The sequence below is a fragment of the Chamaea fasciata genome, unplaced genomic scaffold, assembly GCF_029207755.1.
Source record: "Chamaea fasciata isolate MVZ Bird 193981 ecotype frontalis unplaced genomic scaffold, bChaFas1.0.hap1 SCAF_7, whole genome shotgun sequence".
NCBI classification, from domain to species: domain Eukaryota; kingdom Metazoa; phylum Chordata; class Aves; order Passeriformes; family Sylviidae; genus Chamaea; species Chamaea fasciata.
Genome location: NW_027094092.1, coordinates 52,935,477 through 52,959,178, shown reverse-complemented (window position 1 = coordinate 52,959,178; position 23,702 = coordinate 52,935,477). Strand labels below are relative to the sequence as shown.

General features: G+C 44.2%; 1 protein-coding gene, 1 long non-coding RNA gene and 1 other non-coding gene across 5 annotated transcripts; 1 reads left to right on the top strand and 2 right to left on the bottom strand.

Moving 5' to 3' along the window:
• Positions 1 to 1,264: 1,264 nt before the first annotated feature.
• EIF5 (eukaryotic translation initiation factor 5) lies at positions 1,265 to 8,788 on the bottom strand. Of its 3 annotated transcripts, XM_066188871.1 has the most exons (12): positions 8,728 to 8,788; positions 8,365 to 8,557; positions 6,057 to 6,336; positions 5,730 to 5,811; positions 5,330 to 5,502; positions 4,892 to 5,003; positions 4,075 to 4,214; positions 3,414 to 3,572; positions 3,051 to 3,212; positions 2,646 to 2,810; positions 2,218 to 2,352; positions 1,265 to 1,662 (listed from the first exon to the last, which is right to left on the bottom strand). In XM_066188871.1, exons 3-12 carry the CDS (start codon positions 6,126 to 6,128, stop codon positions 1,570 to 1,572), a joined length of 1,293 nt encoding a protein of 430 aa, XP_066044968.1. In that variant the 5' UTR covers positions 6,129 to 6,336; positions 8,365 to 8,557; positions 8,728 to 8,788; the 3' UTR covers positions 1,265 to 1,569. The 3 variants fall into 3 exon arrangements, with proteins under 3 accessions (XP_066044968.1, XP_066044967.1, XP_066044969.1); XM_066188870.1 differs by lacking the exon at positions 8,728 to 8,788 and having other exon boundaries at positions 8,365 to 8,633; XM_066188872.1 differs by lacking the exons at positions 8,365 to 8,557; positions 8,728 to 8,788 and adding an exon at positions 6,880 to 7,052.
• Positions 4,416 to 4,539, bottom strand: LOC136292911 (small nucleolar RNA SNORA28). Its single transcript, XR_010721994.1, has one exon. It is a non-coding gene; the product is annotated as a small nucleolar RNA SNORA28 (small nucleolar RNA).
• On the top strand, positions 7,698 to 21,861 carry LOC136292738 (uncharacterized). The gene is made up of 3 exons (XR_010721953.1): positions 7,698 to 7,763; positions 15,675 to 15,729; positions 21,742 to 21,861. It is a non-coding gene; the product is annotated as an uncharacterized lncRNA (long non-coding RNA).
• Positions 21,862 to 23,702: the final 1,841 nt, after the last annotated feature.

Here is a 23,702-nt window from a genome sequence, read left to right as displayed (position 1 = left end):
CCAGGGTGTGCTCACAGCAGTTACACAAGGGAGGCATGTGCCTGCACCAGGAGGAACAGATGTCCTCTTGGGAGGGTACACAGGGATTAGTAATCCATCTTCCATGTTCCCATTATCATTACGCATTATAATGGACACTTTGGAAATACAAACCTGGTTTAAACCCAATGGAGAACAGATTTTCTTTTAGACAATAGAAGCCAGGAATAAACCTGTCTCTAAATTAAAATTTGTGGGTTTGTATTACAGCAATAAAACTCCACATAAGATAAAAGGGCACTTTGAAATGTTCCATGGCTTTACCCTATTGTTCTAGCTCTATCTGGCACAGCTGCTAGTGCCACCTGCAACACAAGACACTGAAGAACAGAACCTGCAGCTCAAGGCACCCCTGCTGTAATTATCCAAACACAATCTTTCCTTTTGTCCAAGTTCTGCCAGAAGCTGACTAAAAAGAGCAGCTCTCCATGCACTGCAGCCTTTATCTCCCAAAACTTCTCATACTGAATCCAAGAAGAAAACCCAAACCCCCTCTCAATTTTCTTGGCAGACAGCTGTGAAGGGCAACAAAAGCCCCACTCTTAATTCCTCCCTGGCCAAAGCCTTTCACATACCATGTCATACCAGGTTCCTGATTTTGATGGACCAATTTTTATTTATCCTGCGTCTCAAGGAAACTATTTCTCAACTGGCATTAAGGACACTCACTTCCAGAGAAAAGCAGGTGAACTTTGGGGACTTCTGCACTCAGGGTGCCACATCTCCTTCTCTGCCCCTCCCTTCCCCAGCTGAGGCTGGAGCTGGACACTGCTCAGCCTGTGCCATGGTGACACTGCACAGCTGGACCCATGGCAACAGCCAGCTCCTCAGGGGCAGCACACACCAACTGCTGCAGTACCAGCTCCTGCAGCTTTAATCCTGGATTTGGAGCTGTTGAAAACCACAGGAAAGGAAAAAACCCAAGCCAAAACCCAACTCATGTGGCGATTACTAACTGAAATTTGTTTAAAAAAACCCCAAGCCTCCAAAGACCAGAATATAGAGAGCTATCCTGTTTTAAGAAGTTGGCAGCTTCACACTGTTGATTACCCAACACCTGCTTCTTGCCCAGGTTTCAAATTTCCACTGTTGGCAGCATCTAGGGTTAATGTAGGGGTTTTTTTGGTCTCATTTAAGAGAGTGTCGCTGTGTGATCAGCTTTGCAAATTTCACTGAGCTGTGTAAATACTTACTTGGAAAAGCAATAAGGGGGTTGAGTCACAAATGAAGATTGACCAAAACCAAATCCTTTATTTCCACAACTGTATAAATGTGCTCCAAGTATGTGTCCAACACAAGTTAGAAAAACAAAATAGAACATGCCAGTTGCAAACTAGATCAGTTCACCGACGTGCTGACTCCTTGGTATTAGGCTTAGTTACACAAGACCAGTCACAGTAAAAAGATACATTTTAGAGTACAAAGTAGCAGGATGTTAAGCCATTTCAGCTGGTGCACATACAAGTCACACTTCTGGCAGAAAATGCAGAGAAGTTTGCATTACTATGCTGGAAGCTACGTTGCATCACTTTAAATGGCATCAATATCGATATCATCATCTTTACTGTTTGCAGGCTTCACAGTTTCAACTTTAGGTACACTGGCAGTTGTGGAATACACCACCTGTGGAGACAAGACACTTTTTTAGCTACAGCACCTTCTGCCACTAAGCCCTGGAGTCATTCCACCACCCAACCACCCTCCTTGACCATGGCCATGAACCCCTGCTTTGTAAGGCAGAGCTGTGCACGTGCAGCTGCAGGAAGCAGCACCTCCTACTCAGGAGCAGAATAACACAACACTGGGAGGAGAACAATCAACCAATTCCTGTGTAAAAACACTCCCAGCCACAGTCAGCTGGAGTGTAACCAACAGATTTTACCTAGGCATAAACTGTGAGGAAAATGTATGTGAGCTGCTACTGTGCAAGAGACTGTCACTCTAGAATGGTATCTTGGGCTACCCAGGTGCAATTGCATTACAGCGATCTCATGCAGACACCTGACAACAATTAGCAACACTTAAAGGAATGTAAATTGAGTGTTCCTCCCGTTCCCAACATGCACAGCAATACCCCAAGTAATCCATTTCAGAGGGCACCAGGACAAAGTTACAAGACTCAAGCATGCAGGAACAGTGCAGCCTTGGAGCTACTGACAGTAAATGAGCCTTTCCTACCTCTATGTTTTCATCTTCATCCTCTTCTTCATTACCAGAAGATTCTTCTTCAGCTTCCTTTAGCCATTTAATAAATGGTTCTGCTTTAACACGGATTTCTTTGGCAAGGTCCTTTGAAACATATTTCTTTGAGGCCTGAAAAACAGACTTTGAGTGAACACTGAAGGCATTTACATCAGATTGTACCCAAATACTGCCTAAACTGCAACTCTGATTTCACCCACAGCCTTCCACAGCCCATCTTTGTGAAGGAGGCTTCTCACTGCACAAACTACACCACAATGGAGAAGCCAGATATAATAGGGTACTGTTGTGGTTTAGAGCAAATTCGAAAAGAAAATGTTTGGGATACAGGTAGCATAAAGTCACCCCAGGACAGCTAACTTCAGATATTTAATTGCTACAGCCCATTACATACTGCCCTTTACCTTTTCTGCCCAGCCAAGGATGACTTCTTCTTCCAGGAGATCTGCATCATACATTTCCTTCAAAATATGTGGTATTTTTGAAATAAGCTGAGACTGATGCATAGCTACCACACACTCGAAGCCATGGAGAAGGTACCTCTGAGCTTTTTTGTTGTTGTGGCAGAACTAGAATTGAGATAAAACCAGAAGGGATTGAATGAGCTTTTTTATTCTCTCAACTGAATAGAGAGCAAAAGCAGCTCTGAGATTGCAAAATTTACAGTAATTCATGCTATCCTACCCAGCAATTCCCCCTAGCTCAGGGGAAGTTTAAAACACTACAAAAAGTCCTTCCCCATAGCAACAAGCAACTGCCACAAAAAACTCCAAACAGTTGTCAGCATGAGTGCAGAAGAGATGGCTTACACGAAGGAAGTGACGTCTGTATTTTCTGATTTGTTCACGAATCTTTTCATCAAAAAGTACTTCAGTGAGAACAAGTGGGCCCATAGCCTTTACATCCAGTCTCTCTGCTTCTGCTACAATGTCTTTGTCAGAAGTATCGATGACACCTTCTTCCTTCTTTTTCTACAGGGAAACACATACAGAGAGAAAAATTTTAATGCCACTTGAGGTTTGCATTAATGCCCTTTGCAGTCATCCCTTCCCAGCACTGGTAGAACCAGTACTTTGCAATAGCTTGAGCAAGTTCCTCTTAGTTTCCTTACAAACATTGTGTACAATTACAGTTGAGAGATTACATCAAGCCAACAACCAAAGAATAGTTACCTTTACAAAATCAAATAGTAAGTTGACTCTCTCCTCTATAGTTCTTTCCAGGTCTTCACTAAGTGTGAGGTTCTTAGCATGGTCACTGATTTCATCCATTCTACGCCTCTGGGCTTCTTCTGTTGTGTCCTCACCCCAGTCATCATCATCCTCCTCCTCCTACAATACAAAACCAAAACAAGAGATCCACACAATATTACTGCAGGCTTAGTATTACGTGAGGATAGAAATGATACAGACTTGACAGCATTTCTCTAAAACTAAAGAAACGTTTACAGTACAATTTGCAAGTCAAAGATCATAGAGAAAGTGCAAACGCAGGGAAATAAGTAATGGACGCTGGACCCAATTCTACAGCCCACTGTAGGGCTACTTGAACTGCAGTTCTACCACTCTACCTAGTACACAGGAGACAATCCAAGTGCCTGTAAAGGAGTGATAAAGGATAGGCAGCTTTCACTTAGCAAGGAGCACAAATGCTGGTACTGATGAGCTGATAAAGCTGCTACAGAGGAAAATCACAGACCCTTCCATTCCAGCTTTAAGTTCTGGATACAGTAAGACTTTTATGTTGACCAGCAAGGAATGCCAGTGATTTCAAAGGTTTAAATCTGAGCAACGCACCACACACCCTTATCTCCCCACTTTCCCTTCTACTTACCACAACCTGTGGAGGAGTAATCTCCTCTGGTGGTGGGGGTGGAAGTGTCTCATTGCTGGACACAGAACCATTCTCTTTGTCCTTGCCTTTTCTGTTCTTCTTCTCCTTTTCTTTCTTTCCTGTACCAGTGTCACCACTTTCTGCAAGTGAATTTTAATGTTTTGTTCTATGAACTAGAGCAAACTAGGAAGTCCCTGCACCTCTGCCAAATCCCCAAGCGGGTTTGGATGCTTTCATTAGCTGCAAATCATGGGTAGTACCCATCCCCAGAAATATTCAGGGAAGATGTACATTTGGTGGGGAAACCCCCAGCTGCAGTCAAAGTCTTGTTTGTCACCAAGATTGTCCAAGTCTATATAACAGGTGACCTCACAAAGCAGAGACCCCTGGAATAGGTTAGACTTTTCTATTCTAGCAAGCTTAAATTGCAGCAGGCAACTAGATGCTTACTACAGAGTGTTGCTTGCACGGATTACAGTTCATGTTTACTACAGTTTTCACTTCCTACTCTCACATTTCATGCTGACCTAAAGGAACAACTGCCATGAGCTACAGCTAACTACCTTCCTTCCTTGTAAGTTTTGCCCTGCACAGGCAAATCCAGCTTTTAACAAACAGCTCTACTTGGGAAGGACACATTGTAAGAAGAAAAGACATTACCAGCACAGCTCCTTTATCTTGATCCCCAAACATACTCTAGGAGCATGCTGGTGCCTTTTTACACCACCATTAAATGTGAGCTATTTGTTTTTCTACTTCCATAACATCACTAATAGAGAAGTTCTCTTTAACCCCAGAAGTAAGGAAAGGCACTTACCAGGTGGGTTTTTGAGAATGAACGTGCAGAGTTTATGGTTTGTGTCAAGCATGCCTCGATAGCCACAGGCTTTGCAAGAGTTACCTATAGTTTGTTTCTTAGGATTGACATGCTGTTAAGAGAGAACAACCCCTAGTTAATTTACCACTTACAGAACAACTCCATTAAAGCCTAAACCTGATGTCTACATTATCATCTCCAAATGATTAAGGCAGAGCTTTAAATACTTTGCATCACCCTTTAAAGTTTAGATGTAGCAATTTATCCCAGAAGTTATGAACTATCAGAGATGTAAAACCTTTCCAAAGCGTGCAAGAATGTGTACTTGATTTTCTGTTCATAGATACTCAAGTCCGCTTTTAACTTAGAACCACTTCCACAAACATCTAACATAGTGTTTCCATAGCGTCACTGTTAATGCAGACAGAGAGCACTCACCAGATCAGTTTCAGGATTCTCACACTCAGGACAGAGAACAAATTTTTTAATGAATCCATCCAACATGTCTTGCAGCTTATTCGCCTCATGAGATCCATTGACAATGTAACGGTCATTCTTAACATCAAACTGGGTCTGTGCTCCCAGCTCACAACCAAAAAATTTGGTAGGATCTGTAAAGGAAGAATTACAGCTACTATCACATTCATATCTTTGTTGTGATTCTTAAACAGCAAGTAAATAGGCTACTGTTTCTTTTTGTCCATTTTTTAATCCTGAGATAATCACATTTCTCACAAATCTTTAAGGAAGAGTATTAATGCCTTATTTGCTAATTAACACTACCACTTCAAACACAAAAGCATTAGAAAACGCTGTGTCATTCCACACTACTACTTACACGTTGGAGGCCGATTAAGCGCCTTTGCAACGTCAACCATGTTGACTATAACCGTCTTTATTCCATTTCCTTTGCCCTCCACCTAAAGAAGACAAACCATGTTTTAAAGTTAAATGCTTGCAATAGCCAAACCCAGCGTGCATTTCCCATTTAACTACATCAAAGTTCTGCTTTGAAGTGATTCTCCTTCCAAGACCAATGTGCACTTAGTGCACTGGACACCCTCCCTGCCCTGAGTGGCCAAGCATTATCATGACCCCTCTTTTCCCTGCTGGGAGAACCAGATATGGGAGAACTCTCCCTGCTTACAGCTGCTCAGGAAGTTACCTTGGCAATCAGACGGGGCATTTTGTAGCGATAGAACTGATCTGAAACACTGCGGTTGACGTTGACAGACATTTTGCCTTATTAGTAGCTTTATCAATAAGATGAAGAGATCTTTGATTGCAGTTTTTTGGTATCTTCTGTCTGGAGAAGACGGGATGACATAAACGACTGCAAGAGTTCTCGGTCTCTGACATGAAAAAATTTTCGCCACTGAGGCTGTAAGGTTCTTGCTTGTATGCTATGTTTCCCCAATACAGGTACCAGTGGCTGCGCAACAGCTCTGCAAGTGTTAACAAACAGAAAAAAAAATTAAGTTTAGCTTAATGTACATCAGTCCACTCCTGCTACAAAGCTATGGAAGGGATTATTATATCTACGGTGACAAAAAGGGAAAAGTACATTTGTTAAGCTATGGCTTTCTTCCACCTATGGAACTGAAATCCAGCCTTGGCTTGTACTGCAAAGGAACTTTTCTTTAACTGCACCACAAAGCTTTCCACCCTCTCTTACTACCCTAAAACCACTGAACAGCTTACAACTACTTTTTTATATAATTAGCTTCAGCAGGAGTACTGCGATCACTAAGGAAGGACACACTCCTTGATTTATTATGCAGACCAGTGACTAGCACCACAATGGTCATGTGGTAGGGTTTCAGGCTGAAGGGCACAAGAAATCAGGAGAAAGATTTGGAAATCCATTTCAAACTCCACATCATAGCATGAACCTATTACAGAAACTGAAGTCTGCCAAAATGTTGAGAAATTTAAGTAAGATGAAGCACCAACAATCTGTAGCCCAACATAGTTTTTACATGGCTTACCAGTGTTTGGATCGGAGTGGAAAAGAGTTGAAAATTACGTAATTCTCTCTCACTTATGGATTCTCAGAGCAGCTTCTGTTGAGTTCTGACTTAACAATAAGCCTGATAAAGTCTGACAGAAGTTGCTTCACTTGTAGAAAGCCTAGCAATGCAGAGGTACAGAGCAGTGCAGCAGCTCTTCCAGTTGATTTTTTTCTTGGGGGAAGGGAGGAGGGGGAGGAGGGGGAAGGAGGATGAATCCTATTATTAACGTTGCCTTGAGCAGTATTTACATATTTAAATTAACACGTGCCCCTATAATCAGATCTAAGAGTACTTAAGCCACAACTGGTTGACTACACAGGCAACCCTGACTACAGAGCATGGCTATTCTGACACGTCATCATGTTGTTATCGTTAATGATAGATGCGTTGACACATTAAAAAAGCCTTCTTAGTATTTATGCGTGTCTATGGTGCAACATATTCGAGTCCTTCTGGTCAGGTTTACACCTTCTTTACACAATAGAACACGCCTTGCGTTCTACATTAGCCCTGATACAATTTTACCCTTCCTCAGCAAAAAGTACACCGCGGACTCTGTTTTAAACACACCATTTCCTTCCCCAGGATGTCTAAAAAGAGCCACCACGTAACCTGACCACGGGTTTGCAGAAAGTGCTGACGAAGCAGCTCTCCCGGTGACCGAGCTCTCAGAAGGAGCGTACCGTTTTTCCCCTCCTTTCAGAGCGCAGCATTTGTCCGCTGCAGGCTGAAGCTCCCTCTCCTGGTCCCTACGACACCTCATCCCAAGCACCACCCCCCTACACGCCGTGCACGGAGGAGAGAGCGGGACGGCAGACCGACTCCCTGCCGCACAGCGCCGCGTCCCCGCCCCGCTCGCGGTGAGTCATAAATGCAGCAATTAAGCACTGAGTCAGCGCTGGGAGCCACGGGGGAGTCACCCCCGGCCGCGCATGCGCCGCGCCGCGGGCCGGGGCAGCTCCACCGCCCCCCCCAGCCCGGGCCGCCCCCCGAGTGTCCCCCGGGGCCGCCCCTCGGGAGCGGGGGCCGAGCGCCCCCCCCCGCGGCCGGTGGGAACTGCGCCACTGCCCCCCCCGGCCACGGCGCGGGAGGCACGGCCCCGCCGCCGCCATCTTGTCTCGTCGCATGGCGGCGGCGAAATGGATATAAGTAAATAACTAAAAACAGAAAAGAAAGCCTCCCCCTACCCAAAACACAAACAATAACCCCACAGCTGAAGGTCTACGGCTTTTAGAGTCGAACCCTATTGTGCCTTTTAATGCTGTTTGTTTCCCTTCCCCCGGCATTGCCTCTCTTCCCCCCTCCCTCCGTCAAAGTCCCGGACGCTTCGTTACACAAAACCTCTGCAAATATCCACCGTTCACCGGCAGCGTGAGGCCCCAGCCCAGCCCAAACCACCCGCCCGCCCCCCCAACCTCACCTCGCTGCCCTCATTCGCCCGAGCCCACTACTAATACTCACCGTTTTCGTCCAATAAAGACATAAACCCAACGCTGCTCGCCCCGGGCTGCGACGAAGCCGATTGTGAGAGGAGAACAGGGCCGAGGGGGCGCTTATATCCAGACGGAGAGGGAGGCGGAGGCGGACGCCGCAGCCTCCGGGTCCCGGCGTCCTGGGGCGGGCGGTATCACCAGGGAGAGCGGTGCCGGGTAATCTGCGGACAAGACACAATCAGGAGCATCGTTAGCGGCGGCACCTGTGAGGGAAAGGGAGGAGAAGGAGGGGGGAGAAGAGGGAAGGGGGGAGGGAGAGGCGGCGAGAGGCGCGCAGCTGAGGCAGGAGGGGCCGGCGGACGGGACCCGGCAATGGCTGCCCGGTACTCACCTCTAGAATGTTCTCGCTCCGACTGAACAACGCCAGAGCTGGGATCAATCAGCCAGCGGCGCGCCCCGCCCCCCACCATCGCCATTGGCTCATCGCTCACCTTGCAGCGAAGCTATTGGCTAAAACCTTGCCGCTCCTCTCGCCTATTGGCAAAAGCCACCATCAATCAAGGCTTTGCCTCCCTCCCCCGTGCCCTCCCCCGCCAGTGCCCCAAAGGACATCGCGTCTACAGCGACCGAGTCTCGCGAGAGAGCGCGGGGCGGGGGGGCCGGGGCTGAGCGGGCCCGGCCGGGTCGGGCCCGGGCTGAGGGGCCGGTGCGGCGGGGCCGGTGCGGCGGGGCCGGTGCGGCGGGGCCGGGACCGAGGGGCCGGGGCTGAGGGGCCGGCGGGGCCTGAGGCCGCTCCCGGTTTCCTCCGGCCCCTCCGGTGTGCCCGGACACTGCCCCGGGGAGCGAGCTACTTCCTGGAGGGCAGTGACCGAGCGCTTGACATCTCAGCAACTATGTTACAAGTAATAATACAAATAATTTAAAGCAATTAAGTTGCTGAATAAGTTGTGTTTTTCCGGCACAGCCGGCTTTCGGGGTGTGGGAGAGAGCCTGTTATTTAACTTCAGTGTCTTAAAGGCTCAGCGTTGGGCGGCTCTGGGCGCTTGGGCTGCCTTACAAAGGATGACACAAGTGTCATATGCATGTACTCTGTTCTTAGTGGAAAATGTTACCAGCCCTATTGCCAGTTGAATTGGGACCCTGAATGAAATGCATGTCTAGATTTATTTTCACGTAAAAAGCAGAAAAGTTGCATCCTTTCTTCCCTGTTACTCTTTACCATCTTCTTCCGTCTACACTCCTCCAGTAGCACAGGTATTATATGGTTTGGGTATTTTAGAGTGTCAATAACGTTCAAGTGGCAAGGAAATTTTTCCTGACTTTATGAATTGTGTGGGTAACCAGCTCTCTTACCCCTATAAACACTCCCTAGCAGAGCAATGCTCCTCAGTTCCTGTCACTGTCATACTGAGTAATGTTGTAAAGCTTCTTGATGGCTCTGTGGGAGTACAGAGGAAAAGAGAGGGAGCGACAATAAAACTAGTAGTGACATTAAATGATGTTATATACTCTAAGTCTCTTCCTGCCTGAGCTTAGTTTAGACACATGGTTTTCCTGGCTGACTTTGATATCACATTGATGTGGTCAGAGGAGATGTCCCTCCTGTTGAAGCTTGAAGGACATATTGAACATTTTTGGTCTGATATGTAGAGCTGCACACAAAGAAGGTGGCTGATAAGTGAGGTTTTCCTAGAAGTCACAAAAGCAGGGCTATTGCCATTTCCAGTAACACACAGCAACAATAAAAAATTTTGTTTCCTCAGCTGGAGCAACCAGAGATAAATGTGCAGATCTTGGTGCTTTCTATCAAAACCCTCATTGTGGCAGCTGCCCTTGCTACATATCTCCTTTCAGTATATGGAATAGTTGGTCTTTCTAGCCAGGACAATGTTCTGAAAAGCATTGAGGAATGATTTGGGTTGGAAAATTAAAGACCATCTAGTTCTAACCCCTCACCATGGGCAGGGACACATTCCACCAGACCCACCACGTCCAATCTGGCCTTGGACACTTCCAGGGATGGAGGGTCCATCACACAAGTTTGTCTTGGACTTCACTATCAGCATTTGGAAAAGGTAAAAGTACTTCAGGATATTTTAAATGTCTCCTTGATAAATGCACAGCAACACTTTCTGAAATGAGAGAGAGTGTTAGGGCAAAATAAGGAAGCGTCTCCAAAGTATGTGTGGCTTGGCAGTCACCACCAGGGAAAAAAAGTCATAAAAAAGTGGGAGGCAAGAAAAGCAGAGCAAGAAATCCTTAGCTGAGAAACTATGTGGCACATGTAACTTGCTAAATGCCTCCTATTTGCGGCTTTAGCTCAGTGTTACAACACCTAGGGAGTTAATAAATTACCAATGAGCTGCTGGGAAAGAGACCCTGGATTTGATACTATTTGACATTAGGAATATTGACAATAGGAATCTGAACCCTTATGATTAATAGCATGAAGAAAGATAATTTTTAGACATAGTATATAAATTGACAAAAGTTAAAGAAGTACCTTTTACAGTGGTGTTTCTTCTGCAAAAAAGCATGTCTCGTCCAGGTGAAGTCACATGACATTCTCCTGTATTATGCAAATCAGACTAAAATTGTGGATTATTGACTTCAAGGTGCCTAGTTGTTGATTTTTTTTCCTCAGCAGAAAATTCATTACTATTAAATGTAGGATCCCAAATATTTTTGCTGAACCTTAATATTTACAGTTTGTTCATTTTAATATTTTGTGATGGGGACAAAACAGAAAAATGTTTTCTCTCATCCCACTTTACAATGTCACAATTTCATGAATCCTGAAGTTCATAGTTCACTTTGCTTGTGTGACCTCAAAAATACAGACGGCTTGTGTACTTTGCATTTTATTGACAGAAACTCTGTAAGTTTTATGTATACTTTTGCAGATACAACATTTCAAATTACATTAGTAAGTCAGGTTTTGCAAATGGTTTCATGTCTGAGAATAGGAAATTTTCCACAGTTGAATTTAGGGTGCATTTCTTTATCACAGAATTGCTGAGTTCAGCCTTGAACAAACCAAGTTTGCTCTATGTTGCCTTAGCCAGTTTTTATTAGGAATAACCAAGAGTCAATGGCTGTGACAATGCAGCAAAATGAAAACTGTTGAAATTCTTCACGTAGTTAGAATCGTCACAATTTGGTTTGTAATCTGAACACTTACAATGTGTCCTTTTAATCCCCGCTTGGCAACTTGATGTCCTTCTGTGGTTTATTCATTGAGTTTGTCCTCTATCCGTTGTGCAGCTGGCTGCAAACATAACCCTAATTCAAGGCCCTCTTGGTAACCTTGGCCTTGAAGAATGTTTTGTCTCTGCTGTGATTGTAATCTCCCACTGACTGGGTCAGAGCTCTTATTTCCTCCAGCGCATGCAGGAACATCAGCACCTGAGTAAGGGATTCCTCCTCGTGCCGTCTTCAGGGCTTTGGCTGTAATTTCAGGAGATGGAAGGAGGGCCAAGCTTATCTATAGTTGTGTGGAACAGCAAAAGCCTTTCTTCGTATCTCAGCAATGTGTAGAGAAAGTTTAATTATTTACATATCAGGTTGGAATAGGTAACCTGTAGGGAAGGGTGGGTCCGAAATCCAACAGTATTGACACTAGACATTGATCAGTCAAAAGGGCAGAGGTTAATTTTGGTTTTACTGTTCATAGGAGCTTCATAGTAATTTCTGTCCATCATCTCACTGACCACCTTGGGGAGGTCCACTTTGTGAAGTGCTTTTCTTTCCCTGCTCTGTAGCACCATCATTTCTGTAGCTATTATTAGTAGCTCAGGAATTAGCAAACAGAGAAAACCATGAGAGCAAGTGTGTGATGTTGGACACACATATAGCCATTATTTATGGCAGTTATTTTTGTTACTTCTTTTAGTATGCAGAAATGCTAAAATCTCCCAGCTAGTGCTTGGGTCTGAGTGCCCTGAAAGGGCTCAGTGTCAGCTGACAGCATGAGCTCTGCCCCAGATCTGGTCTTGTCACCAGTGAGGTTGTCTGTACAGTCCCTCTTTCTCTTCCAGTGTATGTCTGTCTCTACAAGGGAGTCACCTCAGCAAGGAGAGGAAAATAGCTTCTCTGCCCAATATAAACCAGTGTTTGATAGCAGTGAACTCCCTGCCCTGGAGACTTATCTTTTCTCTCTGTGTCTCAGCACTAAGTGGAAATGCTGGTGATAGGAATCAGGGAAGCCAGGTTTTCTCAGTTTGTCCAGGTTCAGCTTTGGCTACAGGCCTAACTGGCAGCTGTTACCATTATCCAGCAGTTGCATGTCTGTGGTTGGCAAATCTGCCTGCTACATTTTTATGGTTCCTGAAAGAAGTGGATGTGGAAGATAAGGAGTCCCTGGGAATACAGCTTCCAGCTGAGAACATGCTGTCAAAGCTACCTGCCTGCTCATAATGCCCATTAGTAACCACTGCATTTACATTTCCCTGCTTCTTGTCACAGTCAAGCTTCAGAAATCAATATCTGCCTGTGAGTTAAGTTAAATCTCTCTTCCAGCAGCATTTTAGCAATTTGCACTTCCATTTTGTTAAAAGAATTGCTCAGGCCCTCGCAGCTGTTGTGCTTTGCCAACACCTCCACACATTAATCCTCCTTGCTTTTTCTTTGGCTTCTGATGGTCTGGCAACCAGTGCTGTGATTAGCAGTGCAGACTTCCCAGCAGATGTTAATTCTAAGTAGTAAGAAATAGTAATGAGTACTTAGAGCTACCTTTTGGTTTTCTACTTTTCCTAAGGGAAAAAGTGTGGTAGCCCCTGGTATACAAAGCCTATCTCCAAACATCCTCCCAGCCTGGGGACACCCTGGAGATCTTAAGTGCTCTCACAGTCCCTCTCCTTTGAGCCAAAATGTGGCTGCTGATCTTGTTTCTAGGGATCTGCACTGCTGGGTGCAGGAAGTTCTGCTCATCTGTTCTGCCCATTAGAGGAGTTTCTTTGCTGTAGAACGATAGAAAGGCATTGCTGGGAGAGCTGAGATTTGGAGGCAGGATTGAGGCCCACACAGGGATGAAGTCTGTGCTTCTGCTGGCAGATCTAGGAAGAGGATAAAGCATCCCTGCTGCTTGTGCTGAAAGGAAAGGAAAAGCCAGGTTTGAAGGCAAAGGAAAATTTTGTGTTCTCCAAAACCTTTGAAGGTGCTGTTTGGCTGGTAGGGCAATGCTGTGCATTTGGAAAAAAACACATCACAGAAAATATTTTTTTCTCCTAAATCTGATTTTAAATCCCTAGGAGTTGCCTCTCTTGCAACATTGAAGGTATTTTACAGGGAACTACAGGTCCTAGAGGATAATGTTGAAATTGTACATCATGGTTGAGAATTTGCTACTTGTTTGGTATGTTTTACCAGCAGTTTGAGTACAGCTGGTGCCAGCTTCTTAATAAAAACACAGGGATTACCTTTTGTAATGAAGCAAATAATACATGACTGCCATGCAGTGCCAAAGGCTTTGAATGCTCTGGTGGTTTGCAGCTCAAATATTTATATTGCTAAAGTAAATTATTTGCCAAACTGCAAAACAAAGCAGGGGGAGTGGTCCTTAAATAGGAAAACAGAGGCAGAAATTTTGTCCTATGGTTTGCATATGCCAAGTGTTATGTATGCTTGGGGTATTACACAGACTAGTAGCAATATTAAATAGCTAATAACACACATGGTTTTCCAAGAGTGCTGTCATAAATTAAGCCTGGTTTTGGCCCGTGGGGATCCTTTGACACCTAATAAAAGCTGACTCGAAGCACTAATGATGTCTCACTCTACCTGTGAATGTCACTGTGTTTGGAATTACACAGGGGGTTCAGGAACAAATAAATGGTGCTGAAGACACAGGCAGGTGCATACTCGTAAACAAACACACTCACTACCATTGCAAAAATCTTGTTTGTTTAAGAAAAGAAGCCAAAAAGTATCCTTGAATATGAATCTGGGTCAAAAATGGTGTTGACTGTAAAGTCTAGCATGATTTTATTGACCTAATGTAGACTTTTGGTTTTGAGAATGACCCAGGAGACACTGAAGGGAAAACTTTTGTACAAGGATTTTACTGCCTTGAGTTGCTTCCAAAATCAGTTTTTCGAAAGTCTTAAGACACACAGTTGGGCCAGTGAAGGCTCAAAGGCATAATGTGGGGTGAATTTTCCCTTGAATCTCAAGGGTGTTATTTGAAGGGGAAAAAAAAAAAAAAAATCTTAGGCACATTGGTTATTTTTGAGCTTTTTACTTGGGATAGTCTTAGGACACAAGCTTTCCTGAAACAGGCCTTTTCATAGAGTCGAAGGGATCTAAAATAAATGCTGATGATAACATGATTTGTGGCTACCATGCTCATCTGGGAAGCTGTGGCACCCACAACTTAATTACATTATGTGGTAGCTGTGAACATTTTGACACTGTAATTCTTTCAGAACTTGATTTTAGGATTCCAAAATGATTGTGTGCATGTGAGAGATCACATGTATAAAGCATTATTTGGCACTTAGTCTAATTTATACTTGTTTCACCAGTGTCCCTACAATGCCTTTCTCTTAAGCCTTATTTGCAAAAGCAATTTGAAGCACAGTAGCATTATTGCTTCAGTGCCTGATGAGATGTCTGAATAAGCTGCAACTTGTTGTTGTACTGTTCTCCATGGATTTTGTATCTTCTCTGTCTTCTGTGCAATAAATGACACAAAACAGGACTTCCTAAAGTTCCTCACAACCACTCCAAGCTCTAAAAGAGGAGCTACTCAAAAATATGCTGGCCGCTTTCAGTGTTGTTTGCTGCATCTTATCCACAGTTAGTTTTTAATCATTCTCATGAATGATTTACTGTTCCCTTTCTATCATGTTACTTTTTCATTGTTGCCTCCAGCAGACAAAAAGCTTTCAAAGGGTTCTTTAGGGCTTAATGTATTGTTTGTCCTAGATATTTGGCATGACTTATTCAGAAATGTGTAATAAATACACAACTCCTCTCATTTCTGATTGTTTGCATATCTAAAACATATCCTTGTCCTAACCCTTGTGAAGAAAACTAACTCTATCTGAGCTGAAACCATCACAGGCATTTGGCAGAGTAATGGATGACCAGATGATGGATGAATAGTCTCTTCTACATGAAGTTAGGAAGGGTGTGTGGATGCAGGTGGAATCTAGAAGGTCATGTGTAATGTGTATAATACTTCTGTCTTCAAAGACATATGCTTATAAATGGTTATTTTTTGTAAGTAGATATCCAATTCTTTTGATTGGTTGCAGCTAATGTGGCTAAAGAAAGCCTTTACTTTCCCTGCTTACCTTTTTTTTTTTTCTTTTTATTTTTTTCTTCCCTGCTGCACAGAGGCAAGAAGTACTGTGACAAGGGATTTTGATAGTTTAGTCTATCTGCTTTGAAGGTAAGTCTCTGTGTGGGTCTATGTGCTCTGAAGGATGTTTACTAGTAGGCATTTGATAGAACTTTTTATTTTATAGATAATGAATTGTGAATCTCAGTGCCACTGCTGCTCCCATGGAGACTTACAGTAAACAGCTGAGTCATACAGAAATTTGAAGCCTCAAATTTCTTCTCTCACAGATGTGATGGAGCCCCACCGAGTCAGAGAGTCCTGAGCTACTGAGTTCTGCAACCTGAAAAATATTTGGGTGGACAGGAGGGTGAACAGCTTGTCCCCTGCACCTTGTCCAGCTCTGTGCTAACTCTGGTGCTCAGAAGGCATATTCTGGGGTGTGTGCAGGCAGATTGCACATCCTGGAGCAGCAGGGAATCAGGCAAAGTTGTGGTGGGCTGCCAAGTCCCAGCTTGCTGGCCAGGTTATCTGACAGTCAGCACAAACTTGCTATAGAGTGAGGTCTTCTCTCTTCACTCAGATCTTCTCTTACCCTAGCAAAGGTCTTAAAGGCAGCACTGTAGCTGACTTTGGGTTCTGGCAGATTCACCTGATTTTTGCCTGTTTACCTATCATGCTCCTGATCTGAAAACAGTGTTGTGTTTCCTGATTGTAACATATTCAGTATACCTCCTGAGAGATCTCTGGGAGACGTGATGAGTGTTGGGGAGGTCTGTCTTGCTACATCTGTGGACTCTGCACAGGGATATTGCACAAAAGGCTGTGTAATATATTCTTCCAAAGTCCTGCTAATGAGAACACATGAAGCAAAGGCGAGTTAGCAGTCATGGGTTTCCCACAGCGGTCTCTTTCATAACTGATAACTGATGGCTGCTTCTCAACAAATACATAAAAAATATCAGATACAACAAAGTCAGAGTCTGAAGCCTGTACTCAGGACCAGCTAAACTTCAGCCATTTGCTCTGACCACTTTTGAAAGCTTGGCATGCATTGCCTGCATGGGAGAGCTGTGCCAGAGCTGTGAAAAACCATGTATGTCTTAACTTGTGTTCTGTGTCTTTTATCTTGTCCATTTCCCACTGGCACTGACTGCACTTAAAGCTTTTTAGAGGATCTGTCATTGTGCTGTCCATGCTGCTAAGGATGAACAGACAGTATTCTGTTCTTAAATCCTGCTTTGGAAATCTCCTCATATTTTGTCCCTAGAAGAAACTTCTGGTTTGTTTATTTTGATTTGTCCTTTGGCTGTGGCTGGATGCCCAGTCATGGGCCAGAATCAAACTGGCTGACTACCAACACAGGGTAATTTGGAGCTCCTTGTAAGCGACTTCATTTTGGCCGTGCCTCTGCAGCATTTCCCAGAGCCAGTCATCTGTGCTTCAGCTGATCTGGGTGCAAGCTGAACTCTGACTTGCCTGGCTGAGCCTGCCAAGAAAAGCATTAGCTAAGCAGAAACAGTGTGTGGCTGGGGGCAAAGGTGAGCATGCATTAAGTATCCACATCTTGATACTAAAAGGATACAGCTACTATCTAAACAGGGTAGAGGGCATCGGGCAGACACACAGCCGCCTGAGGTGACCCAGGAGTGCACACCACGTCGCTTGCTGAGAAAGGCCTCTTTGTCTCCCTGCATTATGCCTGCCCATTTTGAGTGAGATGCAAAACAAATGCAAGAAAACAAACTCTATGTCCTTGATGACATTCTTCTGTTTCTTGGCATTGGTTTGTTGTGCTTAGAAAGGCCTTGAATGTGTCAGACCATAGTGTGTATCTCATGCCCAGGCAAAACAGAGATATTTGTACAGCTGGACTGAAGGTCCCCTCTCCCTTACATCCTGTCTAGGGTGTGGAGAGGGTGTCTGAATGGTGGGGCATCAGGTGAGAGACAGGATACAGATACTCAAGTTCTTCATCTGTGTTTAGGGAGGAGTGAAGTGCAAAGGTGGGGAGGAGACACTTAACCATCACCTACCCCTTTATCACCAGCTGTTGTCTGCCTGTATTTATATTGCTTCCCTCTTCCCATTTAGATTACAGCTTGACCAGTGTGACCTGGATTTTCACACCTTATTTTGAACACAGATAACACAAGTCTTGCTTTGGTTGAAGCCCTGCTATGTCCATGAGAATCTCTCAAAGAGGCAGGAGACTGTTTCTTATCTGTTTCAGAGGGATAGTCTTACCAAAGTTCTTGTACTTCACCTGGTTATGTGCAGTTCCTTTTTGTTGTGACAAGGCTTTACCACTTTGGCTATAGAAAACATGATAAAATAGACTTCACTTAGAGTTATAACTGGTTTTCTTCTCAGATTGTCTTTCATATCTATTTCTACACTGACAAAATGGTCAGACTGTGGACCTAGAAGTTGTAAGACTGAATGTGAGAGATACCTGTTCTGTGTTTCCCTGAGCTTTGACAGCATTCAGAAGTTTGGATGTACATCCTGATTTCTGTAATTACCAAATGCCTGTTTGGCAAATAGTTTACTTGAATGACACGTCCCATATCTGTATGCACCTCGACACTGTTTGGTGGGGCTGTTTTGCAGGAAGAGATAGCTTCCTGCTCCTGCAGTGGGTTCAGATCCAGCCAAGAGCCATGTTGGGTGCTGGCCTGAGGTAGCAAAGTCCTATAGCAGTCCTGGCTGCTGTTAGAGAAAGGCAATTCTAGCAAAGTAAATGCTTATTTCTCTTAGCTGTCCCGTACTTTGGTGTCTGGTAGTGACAACCTCTGAGCCCATTGGCGTGACAGTAGCTTTGGTCGCTTTTGGAAATTTGGGACTATATGGACTCAAAACCTCTGCCTTTTTATGAGAAGGCTGAGATAAGCCCCACATTTGAGCTCCAATCTTGTGTCTTACACAGGAAAATTCCCACTTCCATTAACTAGGTAGCTTTAAAAGTTAAACAGAAAGACTCTTCAGACACTCTTCTTTCTTTGTTACTCTCATGTTTGTTCTCATTTCAGCCCCCTAAGGGGAAAACCAAATGTCATTTGCAGTTCACTGCTGTGTATTACATTTATTGCCCCTGTCTTGCTCTCTTTCGGAGCATGAACCCAACCAACCAACTTCTTATCAGTTTGACAGGCTGTGACTGTTGTCCTGGTGACCAGTGTAGTTGCACTATCATCATGTACAGAAGGCACAGAAAGAGATGCTTCAATGTGTGTGTGTAGTTTTGCATGCACATGAAATGCCAGGAAGTCACTGGGATACGTGAAGATAAGATCCAAATCATGGGCTATGTATGTGAAAGATGAAGCAAAAGCAAAACAGAGGAGCACGGGAAGTTAATAGCTGTAGGAGAAGAAATGGGGCTGTGTGTAGGAGTAGCAAATGCTCTGCTCTTCTCAACATCTGATCTATGTACACGTAATTCAGTGCAGTTGTATTTGAGAGATACTTGCCTGCCAGCCTGCTGTCTTTTTCTACCCACTCCGTTTCTCCCATTTCTTGCTTAGGTTTATGGACATGAGAAAGAATAATGTTAGTAACACTTATGAGTCATGTTTTCCAACCAGACACACCATGCTTAACCCATTCATACACATGTCCTTGTACAGTGTCAACTCCAGTTCACCAATTACTCACATGAATCAATCAGACTGATTTTTGCCGTGCCCTGTCACAGATTATCTCCTAGGTGCTAAAAGAAAGCCCTGCTTTGAGTAGCATATGATCCAAATGGATGCCAAGGCAAGACAGATGGAAAGAGATGGGTAAGGGAGCACAAAGAAATAGTGAGACATCGTTACTCAGCACATAGGCAACAGTGTCAGCACACCAGCTGCCTAATGCTTGGGACAGCTTTTGCAGGCTACGTGGTGTGTTCTTGTTTTAGTGTTGGCTGGTTCATGTAAATATCGTCAGCTTTCAGCCATTGAAGAAAATGTGGGATGGGGTAACTGAGATAAAACAGATCCTGGCTTGTACAGGCTATGTGATATTCAGGGGATAAGAATTTACTCAGGTCTTCTACAGGTGAAAGGATTGTAGGAAACCTGCCAGTTTCTGTCCTGAGTGGGGACAGCTTTAACCTCCTGGGGTGAAAGTGGGGCACAGCCCAGGGGCTTGTGTTCCATGCGTGGTGCCATGGCGTTGTAGCTGCGGTTGCTATGGGGAGGGAGTGTCTGGTTAATCCCCAACCCAGCTAATCTTCCATAGCTAATTGAGAATTGAATACATTTTGTTTACTGTAAGATCTGGGCTTTCTGAACACTCATTACCAAGTATAACTCCACAGTCAGCAACTGAGTTCTGCACTAGATGCAAAATCATGGGAAGACATGTATGATCTGCTGCCTGTCTTGTTTTGCTTGTATATCTATGCCCCCAGCATTGCCCTTGCCTGGGTTTGCTTATCTGTGTCCTCCAGAGGCCTTGCAGCAGATAGGATGCTCTGCTAGACCCGCCAGATCTCTGTTCACATCTGTGTGCTCCAAACAGCCGGTGTGGGGGAGTATTTCGTTGGGACACGTTGCAGGCAGGAGCTGATGCAGCAGATCTGTCTCCTCCAAGGAAATGCTTCAGGGCAGGCTGTGTTTTGGGGGTGGTCAGCAGGGGGAAGGGAAAGGTCTGTGAACAATATTAGTCAGACCCTGTGCCAGGACTCCTGGTGGGATGTGCCACATCTTCTGGCTGAAGGATCAGAGCTCTGAGGACTAAAAAGGAGAAGTTTAAATATGTTATGGGATTGAGCTTCTGTCATGTAAAATTCATGGTGCTGGCAGGCCATTTTTAATAAATAATTACCCTCTCTGAAGAAGACACAATGTCTTCTTTTAATGCTTGTAAAAAAAGAAAAAAGAAAGGAAAAAAGGGATATTTAAAGAATTAATCTGATGTATTTTTGAACTTGCTCTCACGCAGCTTTGTACTGGAATGATACATGAATGTCCCCACGAGTAAAGGTAGCAGTGAGGGGAACATCACTTTGGTAAGAGGAGGAGACGAATGGTGTTTTCTGTTTAGCAGGAATAGAGGAGTTGCATTTCTCACTTCTGCAACACCTTCAGCTTCTGGGATGGCTCTGTGACCTTCAAAGACATCATGCATGGTGCTTGTGGGACACAGAGCAGGCCTGCACCAGCTCTCCTGTTACAGCACAGCTGATAACCCAGCTCCCATTACACCTTTCCTTCTGTTTTTTGTCGGCCTGTGCCTATTGTCCTGCACTCATTAGTACTTCTTCGGTTACCAAGATCAGACTGTTTTCCTTTGGGTTGCTCATGACTTTCATGGGTGTTGTGAATACAGAAATTTCTAAGGGACTTGTGAAAATCCTGTGTACCTTGAGCTGGTAAAACATGATTATGTAGACCTTCCTTTGTAACATGAGTTCTTCCTCTTAAGGGAAGCCAGATAAATGAAGAAGAAGCTATTGTTTGTTGTTGTTACAAAATGCTCTTAAGCTAAATGGGACTCTGGCACCAGCCACTAACTGCATAATTTCAGGAGTGTAACTGAAATGACTGGAAATCAATCTGGTTTTGCTGCTAATGAGTGAAATGAATAATTGTTGCTTTCAGTTCTTTTTTAAGGCAGTATTAGCTTGCTGGTTTAGACAATAAGATAGAGAAAGCATGTGTCAGTGACTGATTAAGTGTATGTGAATTAACTGATTCTTCCCCCAGAATATGGTTACAGAAAATTCAGTACAACACCACATGTGAGATGTTGCAGTTTATAGGTAGCAGAAGTGATCTGTGTGAGTATTATATGAGGGATGGAGAAAAAAAAATTGGAAAATATGGGGTATAAGAAGTTGTCTTCATAATGTTTGTCCCAAACCAGTGGTTTCCCTGGGACCAATATTAGAAATATGTGGCATATCAATGTTAGATGATGACGTAGTGAAGCATGGCTAAGCCTTTAGCCAGCTTGTATCAACCAGGTTGTTCCAGCTTTTAGAATATGTCCCATGTTCTTAAAACACCCCTGAGCATGCCTGAGTATCATTCGTCCTTTCTTGTCTTAGACAGAGTTGAGTTCCCATGTTATGCCATGTGTAACAGGGCTTGTCCTTTCCCTGTTCATTTGTGCTGCTTCTGTTTGCAGGAGAACCTGCTGTTGCCTGCCCTGTGTGGAAGATGATGTTTGTGTAACTCCATCTGCAGTCTGTACCTGATGCTCTGTGGCAGAATGGTCTTGCTGGAGAAAGAAATGTTACTTAGTGTTGGGAAGGTGAGTTGGATCTGCTCCAGTTGTCTTTGCCTGTGTTGCTTCTTTTGAAGTTCTTGTTTCCTTTTCCAGGTACCTGGATGGTACCAGTTGTTACCTAAGGAAAGCAGGATGCTTGGGGTGGGAGCTTCAGGGCTTGAGATCAATGTCAAACGACATATGAAAGCAACTTCAATGAATTTCAGTGTCTGCAATGTGTTGGTGGATTGCCAAAGAGGCACTTGAGACCCCAAAAGGGCCCTTATTCTGAGACAGTAGGTCTTGGGCAAGAGACAGAGGCAGAAAAGGTGTCAGCAAACACCAGACTCTCCCAACCAGCTCAGCCTCTTCCCTTTTTCTGTGGCGGGAGAAGATTGTCCCCATGCTTTTGGCCTCTCAGCAGCACATTCTGATGTTCCTTGTGCAGCTTTGAAACCAAGAACCAGAGGTGTTTCCCAGCTGTACAGAAGCTCTGGGCTGGTGGTGATGTTCTGGGGAGGTGGGTAAAGAAGATTCTGTGTGGAACTTCCCTCCTGCTGAGGTGACTCACCCTAACAAGCAACTTTTGCTGGTTCCATTGCACAATCTGCAGCCCATCATGGCTGGGAGTCATCAGTCATACAGCTGACCCTGTGCCCTTACAGATCATATACATCTGGGTTTTTTTGTGTGAGTGGAAAGTCAGAAGACCTGTGGGCCTGGAGATGGGTTCCTGACATTCTTTGTTGTGGTTAATTTCTGGAAATTTAGGATGTGGTTCATCTGTTCTCACATACACATATCAGTGCCTGAGCTACCCATTCTAAATTCTTTCTGCGGCTGATGAAGAGGATGAGCCAGTGCTGGTGTGCTGCTTGACAGGCCTATTTTAGAAATCTGCATTCACTTGAGAGGAAGGACACTGCCTACTGCTGTGTCTTTTTTCTGCTTATAGAAACAATCTGGATTATCCACAAAGATGTACATTTCTTCACACTGGCCATGCAGTTAATGAAAAGACTCACCTCCTCAGAACTTGGATAGTCTGATGACTTAAGGACTGGGCAAAACCTATGGACTACCCAGATAGGCCAGGTGAAAGCCGGGCAAATAGAGATCTGGACACAGAAGGTCCTGGCCATAGGGGCCCCTGGCTTGTTTGTCAGGGTTGTGACCACAAACATTTTGCAGGATTTTGTTTTGGACTTGTTTTGCTTGTGCCAAGGAGATAAGAAGAGCTCTCATGAAATAAACTTGAATCTCTGAAAAAGTTTTATGTTCACTGAACTGGGGTCTCCTGCTGACTTTTGTCTGATTGTTGAGGTTTTGGGTATACCCTTTCAGAAGTTGTGAAGTTATGCCTTTTCTATTATCCATCCAATTCTGCCTGATTCCTCATCTCCCGTGACCTCCGGCATCTTTTCTGCTCCATATCCTCATACCTTGTTACCTGTGTCACTATCTTGCTTTTTCATATTCTCTCTGTGCTCTTGTCTGGTTTCATTTGCTCACTGCCTGTGCTTTGTTTCACTGACTGCCAAGGCATGCAATCTTCAAGGTCTCTCAATAGTCTGAATTTGCCTTTTAAAAAGAGGCCAAAGATCTCAGCAACCTACCCAAAGAAGTATGAAAACAAACCACCCCAAACAAGACAGACAGGAAAATATACAGTGGATCTTTCTCTGTGTTCATAAATAAAAGTCAGACAATCACATGCTTTTCTAAAAATAACACCCATAGCAAGTGTTTTGGTAGGAATAATACTGACCTAGTTTGCATGTTGCCCACATGCAAAAAAAAAAAAAAAAAAAAAAAAAAAAAAAAAAAAAAAAAAAAAGTTGGAGAGGAAAATCCACTGCCTGACAGGGTATTTGCATTTG